This window comes from Alosa alosa, chromosome 13, assembly GCF_017589495.1.
Source record: "Alosa alosa isolate M-15738 ecotype Scorff River chromosome 13, AALO_Geno_1.1, whole genome shotgun sequence".
Taxonomy (NCBI): Eukaryota; Metazoa; Chordata; class Actinopteri; order Clupeiformes; family Clupeidae; genus Alosa; species Alosa alosa.
Window position 1 is genome coordinate 4,437,104 of NC_063201.1, and position 14,136 is coordinate 4,451,239.

The 14,136-nt window shown below is 40.5% G+C and overlaps 1 protein-coding gene across 1 annotated transcript; it reads left to right on the forward strand.

Moving 5' to 3' along the window:
* The first annotated feature begins 1,517 nt into the window (after window positions 1-1,517).
* LOC125306548 (fatty acyl-CoA hydrolase precursor, medium chain-like) lies at window positions 1,518-12,150 on the forward strand. The gene is made up of 13 exons (XM_048261964.1): window positions 1,518-1,801; window positions 2,659-2,848; window positions 5,165-5,303; window positions 5,437-5,570; window positions 5,875-6,028; window positions 6,326-6,427; window positions 6,527-6,625; window positions 7,538-7,681; window positions 8,114-8,191; window positions 8,281-8,425; window positions 9,342-9,491; window positions 9,611-9,683; window positions 11,407-12,150. The coding sequence occupies exons 1-13, from the start codon at window positions 1,735-1,737 to the stop codon at window positions 11,585-11,587; spliced, it is 1,656 nt and encodes a 551-aa protein (XP_048117921.1). The 5' UTR covers window positions 1,518-1,734; the 3' UTR covers window positions 11,588-12,150.
* The last annotated feature ends 1,986 nt before the right edge of the window (window positions 12,151-14,136 follow it).

Here is a 14,136-nt window from a genome sequence, read left to right on the forward strand (position 1 = left end):
GGCGTCCGGTGCAGCCTCAAGCTGGACACTCATTTGTCCTCCTTTTTGGAGTTGCGCTGGGCTTCTAGAATCTTTGCCCGGATGCAGCATAGCGTTTCTCAAACTATGGACGCGGAGTTTGCTGGTCAAATTATGCCCGGTGCTTCTGTCACTCGTCTGATAATTTGCTACACAATTTATGAAGGAACCACGGTAGACATTGGTAGATTTCCAAGTAGCAGCAACTGGAATCCATGCATTTTCATGGAATTATTTTTGAAATCTGATCCATTATCATACCTGTTCATTCGTACTCGTCGCTCAACTTGTCGTGACTAAATTCAAGATGGCGTGAACGGTAAACTTCCTGAAGGTACTGTCTGTATAAATCGTCTTGTAAATAAACTACCAGTGCTTTCTCAAAGTTCTCAATGTCTCGTTTTAAATGTCAAGGCCCTTAGTCTACCAATGAAGTGTGGAGATAGTTTGAGCCTCGTAAATGGTGTAAAACAGTGATTTATTTGCATGGCTAGCCTGAGGCACCCCCATTGAAAACCTGTTGGTAGCATCAGCTAACTAGCGCCAGATTTCGGAGTGCAGGGGACAAGCCGAGATGAGCTATGAGACACACGTTCACACTCGGTATCATGTTTCAACACACTTTAGGTCAATATCACACCGGAATTCTCCTTTACGTTTGCTGACAATCCTGTGTTTCGCTTTGCTGTAATTTGAATATGACCCAATATGACCTTGACCTTTGACCCCAAGACGTGCACTGCCCATTCAGCTCATTAAGCTCGTTAAGCCCTTTACACTTGACAGTTTGATAAAGATTCTTCAACCAATTGAGGAGATATTTCCTAATATCATGATGTAATAACATATCATTTTTAGCCTAACATGCATTGAAATGTGGTACATTCAATGGCCTCTAATTATTTTGAGAGGATTGGTAGGCTACTGTAGGCACGTCACCCAGATAGCAAGAGGCTGGCGGACCACTGTCGGTCCATTGGGGGCATAGCTGGCGGTCCGCTGGCATTTTGCTCATCGGTTCTCTGGCAGTCCGCTAGCGGGTTGCAGACAAATTGCCCAATATTTTGCCACAATTGGTCTAAAACCTTTTTCATTTGTTCAGTTATACTCCAAATATGATTTTATTAACTTTTCTTAATATTCATGACAAGTTAAATTTAAAGAGATGGTGGTCCAACGGCAATCCACCAGCGGTGCGCTATCTGCCAATCTGATTTTGCTATCTGGGAAATTGTTAATCTACATTACAGTAAATTACGATTCCAACAATACCAAATATAGCTTCGCTGTATTTAGCGCCACCCTCAATCCTAATTCGCTCGGACTATTGCTCTGGGTATGGCATCAGGTTTACCCAATAAGGCAATGCTCACATGCTTAGTCACAGTGAATTTGCAGGGCTTTGAGTCATAGACATGCAAGTGTTTTTTTTTTCTCCTCTATTATTATTTCTGATTAATTACTTTTGGTTTTTCAATGTGTACGCAATACTAAGTTTCTAGAGGAATGGAGCATTGTCTAAAAATGGGCGCCCTTCCTAAATGTTAAATCCCTTGGCGCCGTGGACATCCTAGGTTGAGAAACTAAATGAGCTCATTGCCATGCCCACATTTCGCTGTGCGTGTGACAGGTTACTGACTACTTGAAAAGTAGCCTACGTCACTATAAAAGTCCGTGCAGTTGTTTACTTTCGGTCCACAACAGACACTGACAACTATGGCTCTCGTGATAAGGATAATTTTCCTAGCAAGTGTTGCGTATTTAACTTCAACAGCGCACGATGGTAAGTTCAGTAAGTTCAGGTGAACTGTCGTAAAACGTATTGTTGTTAAATGTCACTCCCTTCGTCGAATGGTGCACTCTTAATGTATTGTCCCTATCTGGACACATAGATGTGTTAACAATGCAAGTTGTGTTGATTTCAACACATTCGTTTTAAGCGTGTGTGTGTTTACAATAGTATCCATACCCAATACAGCATGAGTGATGTGTAACTGTCAGTATCGCAAAATAGGCTACGTATTCAGTAGGGGCGAATTCTCCAATGTGCGTAAGGGTGCGTAAAAAGCGCGTATAGCCTACTGTACTAAGCGCTTTTTAGCCTGTGCAAATTCTCCCCTTACTTCACCCTTTAATTCTCCAATTCTCCCATTTACAGTAGGCCGAACTTTTCAGTTCACCATGCAAACGTTTTCAAAACCAAAGACTGGTTTGTGTTCTTTCTGGATTTAAATGTCATTCAGATGGTCAATGAGAACGTTTAGTGTTTTTATATCAACCTAAATTAACGATGTGGTGGATCGGTCTGGTTCTATTTTAAATCACGCCTTTTTCATAAGAATGCCTTGATTTCAAACTTGCACGCTGTGGGTTTGACATCAGTTGGAATGGGAAAATGTGTGTAACTGAAACGTTATGTAAAAAAGGGCGTATAAAGGGCTTACATGTGATTTACATGCAAATGGGATATGGGATAACACACTGAACGCACAGCAACATGCTGGAAAACAAGGTTGACCTAATACTGTATGTAAGAATTCAAGCAAAGGTAGATGTTTGCCCATATTATGTCTATTCAATAGGCTAGACTAGGCTAAACATGATCCTGCCAATGTTGTTGTGTTGTCTGGACAACTACAGGACCACTGATCCACACCAAGCTGGGAGCCCTCAGAGGCGAGTACTTGCGAGTGAGGGGAAAGACGACAGTGGTGCACTCCTACCTGGGCGTGCCCTTTGCTAAGCCACCTGTGGGACCCCTCAGGTTGGCCCCACCCCAACCTGTGCAGGGATGGGAGGGAGTCAGGGATGCCACCAAGCAACCATTTATGTAAGTTAATCAGGCCACACTTATAGATAGATAGATAGATAGATAGATACTTTATTGATCCCCAAGGGGAAATTCAGGGGGTCTCAGTAGCATACAGACATCACACACAACATGCACTTACAGCAGAAATGGTAAATATAAGTATAAACATATAACCAAACTCCACTGTACAATAGAGACAGGAGAAGATAAGAAAAACTAACAAAACTAAATACTAAATATACTATATAAATTAAATGTAAAAAATCCAGTGTGCTTGAGGGTGATCAAGCATGAGACGCTTGTAGTGACAGGACCTGTATTTCTGTGTGCATGGTGAGGTGCTCAAGAGAGTGAGTGTCATGGTGAAGGTGCAAAAGTAGTCCAACAGTAGTCCTGTAGTTCTGTGTGTATGGTAAGGTGCTCAAGAGAGTGAGTGTCATGGTGAAGGTGCAAAAAGTAGTCCAACAGTAGTCCTTTAGTTATGTGTGCATGGTAAGGTGCTCAAGAGAGTGAGTGAGTCACTCAATTATAATGCTGATTAGATGCCCTTGGACTAGCAATAGTCAATTTCTATTAGGTGCTTGATTGCTATAGTAATTTCAGATAGGAGAGGTGTGCTATTAGTCTAGGTAAAGGATTTCGCACAGCAGTAAGTAAGACAAAGGTTTTCCAGACAGTAAGACAGAGGTTTTCCAGAAAACATGTCCTGTCATTCATTAATGTCTTTTTAACGCTGATCAGTCTAATTGTTTTTGTCAAATTTTGTCAAAGAAAGATTAATTAACCGAATGTGTTAAAGTCAGTGATTGTCCAGGAAGTCACGTTTGTTAATTTTTATGTTTAGATTTAGATTTATTAGCAGACACTTTTGTACAAAACACACCAGGTAGCTCACCCCTCCCTTCAGTATTCCCAGAGAAACTCCACATAGTTTTGTTTTTGTTTGGGGGACGGGCTGCCCCCACCCACTTTGTTTGTTTCCAGCCTGGGCTGCCTACAGAGATCGTTTTTTTTACACTCATGGAATGGGAAGCTAGCGGACGTGAGGAGATGATTGCTGAATGTGACAAAAAATGTTATTGGTGACTTTTGCTGAATTGTGGGTAGGAAGGACTAAATGACCGACTTGGCTTGACATTTTTTCACCTGTTAAATTGTGACATTAGAGCTGAAAGTATGATTCCAACAGAAGTGGTGTACCCATAAATTGAAGTTCATCGTTGAAGTTCATCACCATTCATTTCCCAAATGTAAACAAAGCAGAGGTGGGAACAAATACATCCAAAACTATTTTGTTACAAACTACAAATACTGGCTCATGAAATTTAACAAAATAAAATACAAAATACTGATGTAAAAAATTTATTTAATTAAAATACAAGTAATTAGTCATTTGAAAATACAAAAATACAAACACAATAATCATGATATACTTTTAAAAGAAACAGCAAGGCATATTATTAAAAACATATCCCCAAGAGACAAGAACTATTTTCTGATTGGCTGGCAGGGGGCTGTTAATTCTGTACATTGGGGCTCCTATGAAGTAGATCTGGTACAAAAATGTAATTACCCATTTCAATATAAACAATGATGGCTTTGCAACAGTGGAATCAACTGTAACTACCCACCATCATTTTCCGTAACCAATGAAAGTAGTACAACAAATTGAACAGGTCGGCCTCTGTTTAAACTGAACTGCATTTCCCTTTTTGTGCTATAATGCATGCCTATTGCCTATAATGCATGCCTATTGCCTACATACAGTACATGACTGGCAACATGAGGGACAAAGAAAATAACATCGCTGTCCCTATATACAGAATGGACCTTTTTCACAGCAGCCATTTTTGACACAGGCCTAGGAGTTAATGATATTAACACTAATGATATTAATTAAGGTTCTAATTCTCCCGCACTTATATTGAACAGAGACTTCATTATTGTAATTAGTAACACCTGTGCTTGCCTTACTATTTCATGTCAAAATGGCTGCTGTGAAAAAGGTCAATTAATGAACTTGGTGGAGAAAACTCCACTCTGTTTCGCATGAGAGGTGTCTTCATCTCCGTCTCCATTATTTCCGCATATCAGGACACCTTGGACACCCACTACCACCTGCTATCCCTTACATTAATCCCCATGTCAAATTCATTAAGTGATGTTAATACTGTCCTAGCGTCTGCTAATACAATTCAATATAAACATAAATATAAACGAATGTGACGTCATGTGCAATCACTGACTGCACCTTTAGTGACTGAACTACACAAACGATGTGTCCACAATCACCCAATATGAGTGAGGGCAGTCTAATGTCTGATTTGTTCTCAGGTGTATACAAGACCGACAGATGTCTGTAAATTTGTCAGAATCTGTTGGCATGATTATGGAGATTCCTGAGGTGTCTGAGGATTGTCTCTATCTCAATGTTTACACTCCTGCCTATCCTGCTGAAGATGCCAAGTTACCGGTGAGTTTAATCATAGAGTGACAGTATAAGCACAGTTTAATCTGTGTTTTAGAAGTTTTGTTCAGTTATGTAATCAATTCATTGCCATGGTCATTGGCGTGTCTGTCTAAGTTCATGTGCTGCTGTCATCCAGGTCATGGTGTGGGTCCATGGGGGAGGGTTAGCCATGGGCTCCGCCTCCTTTTATGATGGATCTGTCCTGGCAGCCTATCAGAATGTGGTGGTGGTGCTGATTCAGTACAGATTGGGAATGCTTGGCTTCTTCAGGTGAGCCTGTAGTCAGTGTCATGGTCCTTTACACCTTTAGTCAGTAAATTAACAGAATGTGCCCTGTATGGTGTGGTGATCATAATGCATTTGTGTATATAGTTCTTTACACTTCCTTTAATACATAACAAACTCCTGGTAAAATTGTGTAATCAGCAGCCTTACCTGTAACGAAAATACTCTACAATAACCTCTTTTTAATGTTGGTTGCTTTTTGTTTACACTTCATTCTGGTGATGATTCTGTGTATGGAATAGCACAGCTGGAGTCAGTAGCACAGTTTCTTGTTTTGTCTGCTACCAAGCACTGGGGATGATAACGCCCCTGGAAACTGGGGACTCTTGGACCAGGTGGCTGCACTGCAGTGGGTCCAGGAGAACATCCAGAGCTTTGGAGGGGACCCCTCGTCTGTCACCATATTCGGACAGTCTGCAGGGGGGGCGAGCGTGTCACTGCAGGTGGGCTTCTGTGCTAAGATGCTGTGTGTTTGCCATGAAAACCTGAATCCCACTCCCAACCATTGTCTAAGAAAGGTTTCACTTTCTACATATAAACTGGTGTTTAACATTGTTTACTTTTGTTTACAAGAGTGTATACAATATTTACTTTTGTCACTGCATGTATTTTGCCATTGTATTTGTGTTTCTTTTACTTTCCATTAATGTCAATTTATGCATTAACTCATGCTACCTATATAGCGTTGGACTGTTAGATAATCTTTGCATTAATAATATTTGTTGCATTGCTCCTCATAGCTTTTTTCACCCTTGAGCTCTGGGCTGTTCCATCGAGCCATTGCTGAGAGTGGCACTGCAGCCATGGATCTCGTCAGCTCAGAGCCTTTGGCCGTAGCCATGGTGATTACCTTCCAACATCTACACTTTGTTTTGCATTATGATACTGAGGTGTTGGGTGGTCACATTATCTCTCTGCTTGCTTTTTATTGTTCCTTTTAGATGGTGGCCAACGCATCAAGCTGTGCTGGCACCAAGCCACACGAGATTGTGGACTGTGTCATGCAGATGTCAACTGAGGACATTTTGAAGATTGCTAGGGTGAGATATTATGGCCCTTTACTCTACAGACACAGACTGTAACTGTCGTACCATTGATGTCGTGTCATACTGGTTCATTTCACAAATCAACAGGACTATTAAAATATATTCTAAATATTAGGCTACATAAAGTATAATCACGACTATCCTACTGATCTAGGGATACATTGTGGCTTTACTTTTCAATCCGCTATATAATGCATAATAGCCAATTAGGTTATAGTGGGGAAATGTCTTTTTATGAGAAAGAGAAGATAAATAACCTGTAAGAGAGCCCTAGCCTACTTCACAGAGAAGGAACAGCAGAACAATTGTTGATGTTTCCATGCAACATATGCATTAGGCCTACAAAACAACATAAGCTTCACATGGATAAAGAATCATATGATGAATGTGCCCTCTAGTGGCTGATACAAAACATTTGGAAGACAGCAACTGAGATCAAAAACCAAAGATCCTTGATTACTGACCACGTCAACGCTCTCTGGTAAAACACAGTAAGATAGATATGACCAGAGATGATGCCAGGCATATAGATATTACCAAATAAAACCAGAGATACCGATTACATAACGATGGGGAGAATCACGTGCCAAACTCTAAAAAGTGGCCAAGCTGGCAACAGAGCAATTGTCCCTTACAAACATCATAATAACAATAGTAGTAAACAAAACACTAACATTGGAAGAGCATTAATTAAAGCAATGTAGCCAAGTGAATAATACTAGAACAATAATAACAATAATATTACAGTAAATTAAATATTTTTTTATATAAATATAATGTATTAGGGTGTCATTTATGAAGTGTGGCTCAGGTGGATAGGCTACATTTTGTTACCTAAAAGCCTTGGCCAGAATGCACAAATAATGGGTTTTCTAACATTTCTTTATAATATTCCAAATTTCACAGAGTCCAGAATTTATGTTCTTGGTGACAATTGATGGACATTTTTTACGCAAACCTCTGGAGGAGCTTTTCAAATCTCACGAATTCAGCAAAGTGCCATTAATTAATGGCATTACCAATGATGAATGTGGATGGTTAATGCCCGCGGTGAGTAGAGTCTGATAGGCCTACTGTAAAAATGGATTGTGTATGCAGTGTTTCCCACAGAACTGAGTTCTATTTGTGGTGGTAGGTTTGCAGAATTATCTTGAATGCAACAGTTTTTAACAAATTAGAGCAGCGTGGTTATGATGCTAACCAGATTTAAGCACAGTTTAGTACAACCTGGAAAATCATTGTGTGGTGGTCAATCTTGATATTGTGGTGGGCCGCCACAAATAAGTCAATGTATGGGAAACACTGGTATGTTTTTTGAAGATAGTGTGGTCAATTTTTTTTTCAAACTCATACAAAAAAATGTAATGTAGTTTGCCCACACTCATCATTCACTGTGTTGCTAATTTGCATTATTCTAAACTGTTGTCTTGGGAGAGAAAGGTGGTCTTTGTTGACATGCTTTTTGTTGATTTATTCTTCAAGTTCATGGCACCACCTGGCTGGACAGATGGGATTGATCTAGAGACTGCCAAACAGATCGTCACCCCCTTCCTCCTACATGTATGCCTCATCATGATCCTCTGAATCAGGCAACAACAGTGAAACTGTTTCAAGACTGAAACTGAAATAATTCAAATGTGTCTTTGTAGTCAGGAGCCAGTGAGATTGACTTCATTTTGGAAGAGTATCTGGGGAATGGAGAGGACATGTTGAAAAACAGGGATGCATTTACAGAGGTCTTTGCAGATGTAGTGTTCAATATACCTGCCATCAAGCTATCAAAAGCTCACAGAGGTAAGAGTGCAACCTAGGCCATGCAACACATACCAAGCTGTGCAGAGGGTTAACTTCACTCACCGAAGACATTATAACTGATGGAAGTGGCATACTCCTATGTGTGTCATTGACGCATGGTCTTATATGTTGGGAGACACACGACACCCCCCGCATGCCGTGTTGATTACGTAATTCTCGTCACGTGCCGTGTACGCGGGACACAGACACAGGACTATATTCAGGCCCTGAGGCTTCTAGTGCACTGGGTTTATCTGTTAGCTTGCTTGGCTCCCATGCAAATGTCTTTAGGTGTGAGTCCAGCATACTGTATGTGCTTCCTTGAAGGAAGTTGTTGTGTGTCATACTGTCATGTTGTGGTTTAAGCACTGCCTAAAAATGCAGTTCAACCTCAAAGGCCATGAAACCCTAACTGCAGTATTGCTATGGAAATAAATTCCATACCAATAGTTTGAATATAATCACAATGATCCTACCGGTTCAACTGTTTATGCTGATACATGTTTTCATTGATTAGGGAGGCATTAGGGAAGGTGGTGTTTGTCAGTGAAGGGTCAGTAGAAAGACTGTCTCCATCAATGTGGTGCACCACTGGGTCAACTGGGTCACTGCTCGAGTATCACCGGTCATCTGGTTCTGAAGCACATTCAACGTTCAAAATTAATTCAGATATGGACATATTTTCAACGTCTTATTTGTCACAAAATGACATGCACTCATTTACGAATAGTGTGTATTTAGCCTTAAATAATTAGTGAAGGATTTGCAGAGAAGTTGAAGTGCTTGGGTCAAAGCTGGGGGAATTCCAGACAAAGAATAGTTGCAGCTCATTGGCATCATCTAGTGGCGTCAGTCATGTCTCTCTCTCTCTCTCTGTCTCTCTCTCTTTCTCTCTCTCTTTCGCAAACACACACAGATTCTGGTGCACCTATATACATGTATGAGTTCCAGCATCCTCCAAGATTCCTTTCGTACAAGCGCCCAAGCTTTGTCAAAGTGGACCATGGAGATGAACTTGCCTTTGTCTTTGGAGGCTGCTTCACGAAAGGCCATGTCAAGATAAATGGTAAGATATATTTATTCTGACACTTGCCACATACATGTACCACTTGACTGCTTTGTCTCAGGTTCATCTTCAAAACGTTCACACAAACTTTTGCTATTTTTTTGTGCTTTGTGCTTCAGGTTCGTTCACTGAAGAGGAAGACAAGCTTTGTACGACAGTGATGTCATACTGGGGCAACTTCGCTCGCACTGGGTATGTCAACAAAAGATTTTCAGTCAAATATTTATGTATCAAATATTTCTTTAAGAAATAAAAGCCACTCTGTATGACCAACTTTATGGCCAAGATTATGATGAAACTGCAAATGCTAGAGGCACATAAGTACATTAAATGACAGAGTACAACACACAACTTTAAAAAAGGGATAATGTATTGTCCAGGTCATATAGTTTTAGGTTTAGTCAGAGTTTTAATCTTGTGTCAACAATTCCCGGGGCACTGAAAGACAGGGCTGCACGAAACTTGGTTTTTCGTTTTGATCCTTCTCCCACTCGCCGCACCGGGCCACCCGAAAGTAAGGTGGGCCGGACAGTTTTCTGTGAATATCTCAAGAACCGAGGGCCTAGGGTGACTAACTTTTTTCGGATGTTGGTCTCAAGGGGCCATGTCAACCCATCCCATATCCACTCATTTGAGGTATAGTGCTACCTAGGGTTAACATATCCATGTGTGTTTGTGGTAGGCTAGTGAGATTTCCCCCTCTCCCTTCCTCTCTCCTTCTTCATCTCTGTCTGTGTCTCAAATGCACATGCACACCACAGTTGATTGGATACAAAAATACCCCATTGGAGGGGACAAAGTCTATCCATATACCGGTAAATAAATTGTTTCTAATTATCCAGATGATAGCCTAAATTAGCTTGTGTTTCATAAAACATCTGATGTAAGCGAATGGTTCAGTGTTTGCATAGAATCAGAATTTGTACAGAAACAGATATGCATGCCAGTTATGTATCCACCACCTCCAAAACACCAAAACTGCTGTCAGATTATGATGTTCTAGAGATACAAGTTTCCTATTGTGTATCAACAATACTCAATAACAGTTTATGTGATGTGCTAATCACAAAATTTCTTCCCTAGCAACTTGACAACAGCTAGTTGTGATATAGGCTATTCAACTAACCCGCTTGCTTGCGAGACTCCGTAGCTGCAGTGTGCACCCATTTCCTTTTTTGGGTTTTGGGTTGCCAGATTTTCAAACAAAAAAGTTTAAATTGAAAGTAAGTAATTTTGTATGTGTAGGGTGTATTTCATACACAATCAGGCAACCTGGGAAATATCAGACTAACCAAAAAAAAAAAAGAATGGATTAGTGATTTAAAAATTAAGTTTGAAATTTGCAAATTGGCTGACAGGTTCAAAACTGCACACAATTTGAAGTATAGGATCATTATGACACCCTCTGAATGCATGCCAAGTTTCATGGAATTCTGTTCATGGATGACCATATCCGCTACACACACATGCACGCACACCCTCACACACCCATGCATGCGCACACACACACACACACACACACATTATATGGAGTTATCAGACCTTCAAACCTTGGGAAGGCTGATTCATGTTAATGTTCTGCTGCATTCTGAAGAGCCGTATAATAATTACATTTAACAATATTCAGCAGAATGCAAGCGATATGACAGATATTGCTAACAGTACCATTAACTGAAAATCTGTCTTCCTTTTCCTAGTCAGGTGCTGCAGGAATATTTATTTTAGTTAATTTGCAGAATGACAGTGTGACGCTATCAGTGACTTGGCATACTTTCCCTTTTTAGTGCTAAAGGTCCTAGATGTGTGTGTATTCCCTGCTTAAATATATGCTTAATGTGGCATTTGTGTGTGTTTGTGTGTGTGTGTGTGTGTGTGTGTTTGTGTGTGTGTATGTGTGTGTGTTGTCCTATTTCAGATCCCCCAATGGTCCAGGGTTGACCCACTGGCCGATGTACGGTGCTGGGGAAGAGTACTTGGGGATCGGGCTGAAGCAGCAGGTGGGAAGCCACCTGAGGGCCAACCGCTTCACCTTCATGACGGAGACTCTTCCCAAGAAGATCCAGGAGAAGAAGGAGCAGCGCAGTGACGAGCTGTAGAAGGCTGAGCCTCAGATCCCCAAGAAGATCCAGGAGATCCAACAGCAGAAGCAGCAGCACAGTGATGAGCTGTAGAGGGACATCGTCAACTCCAATCTCTCTTCACATGAGAACAACACTCCCATGTCAAAGGACATAGGAATTTGTTATGAAAACATAAAAGTGAAACCAATATCTTAATGCCATTGTTGATGGAAGGATGGAATGGAAAAACACAATTCTTTAATCAGAGTTCTATCATGGCCAGTTGCAGTCATCTGTTTGTGTTCTCTGTGTGAGGCAACCCTCAGAAACCTTATGTATAAGTCTATGTGTCACCTGGACAAATCTGAGAACAGTATGATCGAGGCCTTAACCAGCCCTAGAAAGAGCTGTGTGTGATACTCATCCAGGCTTAGAAAACACTGGTGAGAGAAACTGTACTCTAGAGTGAATGATTGATTGATACATTGATCATATATGTTTCACTTTTATGAGATGATTTATTTTATTTCATTTTAATCTATTTACTTTTATATGCCCTCCTGTGAGTCTGAAATAAAGATTAATTTAATTTAATTTAATTTAATTGAGTTGACTTTAATATCAGTGCAATCACTCAAGCAGCAGTTTACAAATGTACATTCCACAATATCAGTGTTTCCCACAGAACTGAATTCTATTTGTGGGGCAAGGTTTGCAGAATTAACGTCGTTATGATGAAAGATTTAAGCACAATTTAGTACAACCTGGAAAATCATTGTGTGGTGGTCAATGTTGATATTGTGGTGGGCCACAACAAATAAGTCAATGTATGGGAAACACTGCAGTTTAGTAGGCTACGAGGGGCCCCCTAGGCCAGAGGTACTCAATAAGCAGACTCCGGGGTGCCAGTTTGGCTGGTGATCATGTTAACTGGTGATATTTGTATAAAATCAGTGAATATTCACTACTTCTTAAGGGGGGAATTCTCCCATGTGCGTACGGATGTGTAAGTCAAAAAATGACTCATGAAGATTATTTTCTCCGAGTTATTTACCCACTCCTGGTCTACTTTGACGACAGTGGGTAGGCCTTTTTGCTAGACATCTGACAATTTCTCCCCACAGTGGTACATCAAATTTGGGCTAAGGAGAAGGGAGAGATTTGTACGGTAAGGTGGGGCCCTACAAGCTGTTCTCCCGCAACTTATGAGAACATAGGACCTGGGAACTTTTGGTCTTTGGAAATGGATATTTACTGCGCCTAAATCTAATCAGCTGTATTTACATTCCATTTAAACGCATATCTCCAGATAACTGTAAGTGATTGCACTCAAGCAGGGAAAAGGGTGTTGTTGATTGATTCCTACCAAGGGAAAAACAAAGGTTTGAAAAAGGTAAGTCATGAAACCATGTAGCAGGACAATAAGGTGAGGCCTAGGCCTACTGTTTGTCAATTTATTGAATAATTTCAGGTTTTTTGGATTTGGATTATGAAGTCATAGTGGGAGCAGTTTGTGCCCACAATCACTGGACCTTATTAGTAAGAAGCCTCTGCAATATTCAGATTACACATACCTTGATAGAATTGATCCTTCTGTAGGCCTGTCCAATGCTTGATTGTGTAGGCAATGTATCCATACCAGAGGCGCTCTATATATGTTGCCCCATTTGGGCAATAACTGGGGCAATAAAGAGGTGTGGAGATGTGTCCAGGTAGGCGGACTTGTAGTTCCACAGGACTGAGTGGGTGAGTGGTTTTGTTAAGTGTTTATGAGCTCTCTGCTAAACAGGGATTTCATGAGGCAGCGAGTGTATCACACCCATACAGTATATATATATAGATACTTTATTGATCCCCAGGGGAAATTCAAGGTCTCAGTAGCATACAGACATCACACACAACATGCACTTACATCAGAAATGGTAAGTATAAGTATAAACATATAACCAAACTCCACTGTACAATAGAGACAGTAGAAGATAAGAAAAACTAACAAAACTAAATATACTATATAAATTATTTATTTTTTTTAAATCCAGTGTGCTTGAGGGTGATTAAGCATGAGACGCTTGCAGTGACAGGGCCGTGACTAGCCTGTAGTTCGGTGAGGTGCTCAAGAGAGTGAGTGTCATGAGAGAGAGAGAGAGAGAGAGAGAGAGAGAGAGAGAGAGAGAGAGAGAGAGAGAGAGAGAGAGAGAGAGATAGAGATAGAGATAGAGATAGAGATAGAGAGAGATAGATAGATAGATAGATAGATAGATACTTTATTGATCCCTAGGGGAAATTCAAGGTCACAGTAGCATCCAGACATACACACACACATTCACTAACAGCAGAAAAAGTAATTAAAAGTATATAATATAAAAAAAACACAACTAAGCACTGTAAGACTGTAGAAGATACAGAATATACTAAAATACAAATTATACTAAATAAAACTTAATCTAAATCAATTCTAAAAAACAGTATCCACATAGTGGGTGATTAATCAATCAGGTGCGCTTGCAATGACTGAAGCAGGGACTGAGCCTGTGGTCCTCTGTGCATAGGTAAGGTAAGGTGCTCTTTGTGAATGAGTGTCATGG

Excerpts from the sequence above, each read along its gene's own strand:
- LOC125306548 (XM_048261964.1), top strand. The coding sequence starts at position 1,735 with ATGGCTCTCGTGATAAGGATAATTTTCCTAGCAAGTGTTGCGTATTTA. Across the intron at positions 2,849-5,164 it reads GCCACCAAGCAACCATTTAT|GTGTATACAAGACCGACAGA; the intron begins GTAAGTTAATCA and ends ATTTGTTCTCAG. Across the intron at positions 6,029-6,325 it reads GGGCGAGCGTGTCACTGCAG|CTTTTTTCACCCTTGAGCTC; the intron begins GTGGGCTTCTGT and ends TGCTCCTCATAG.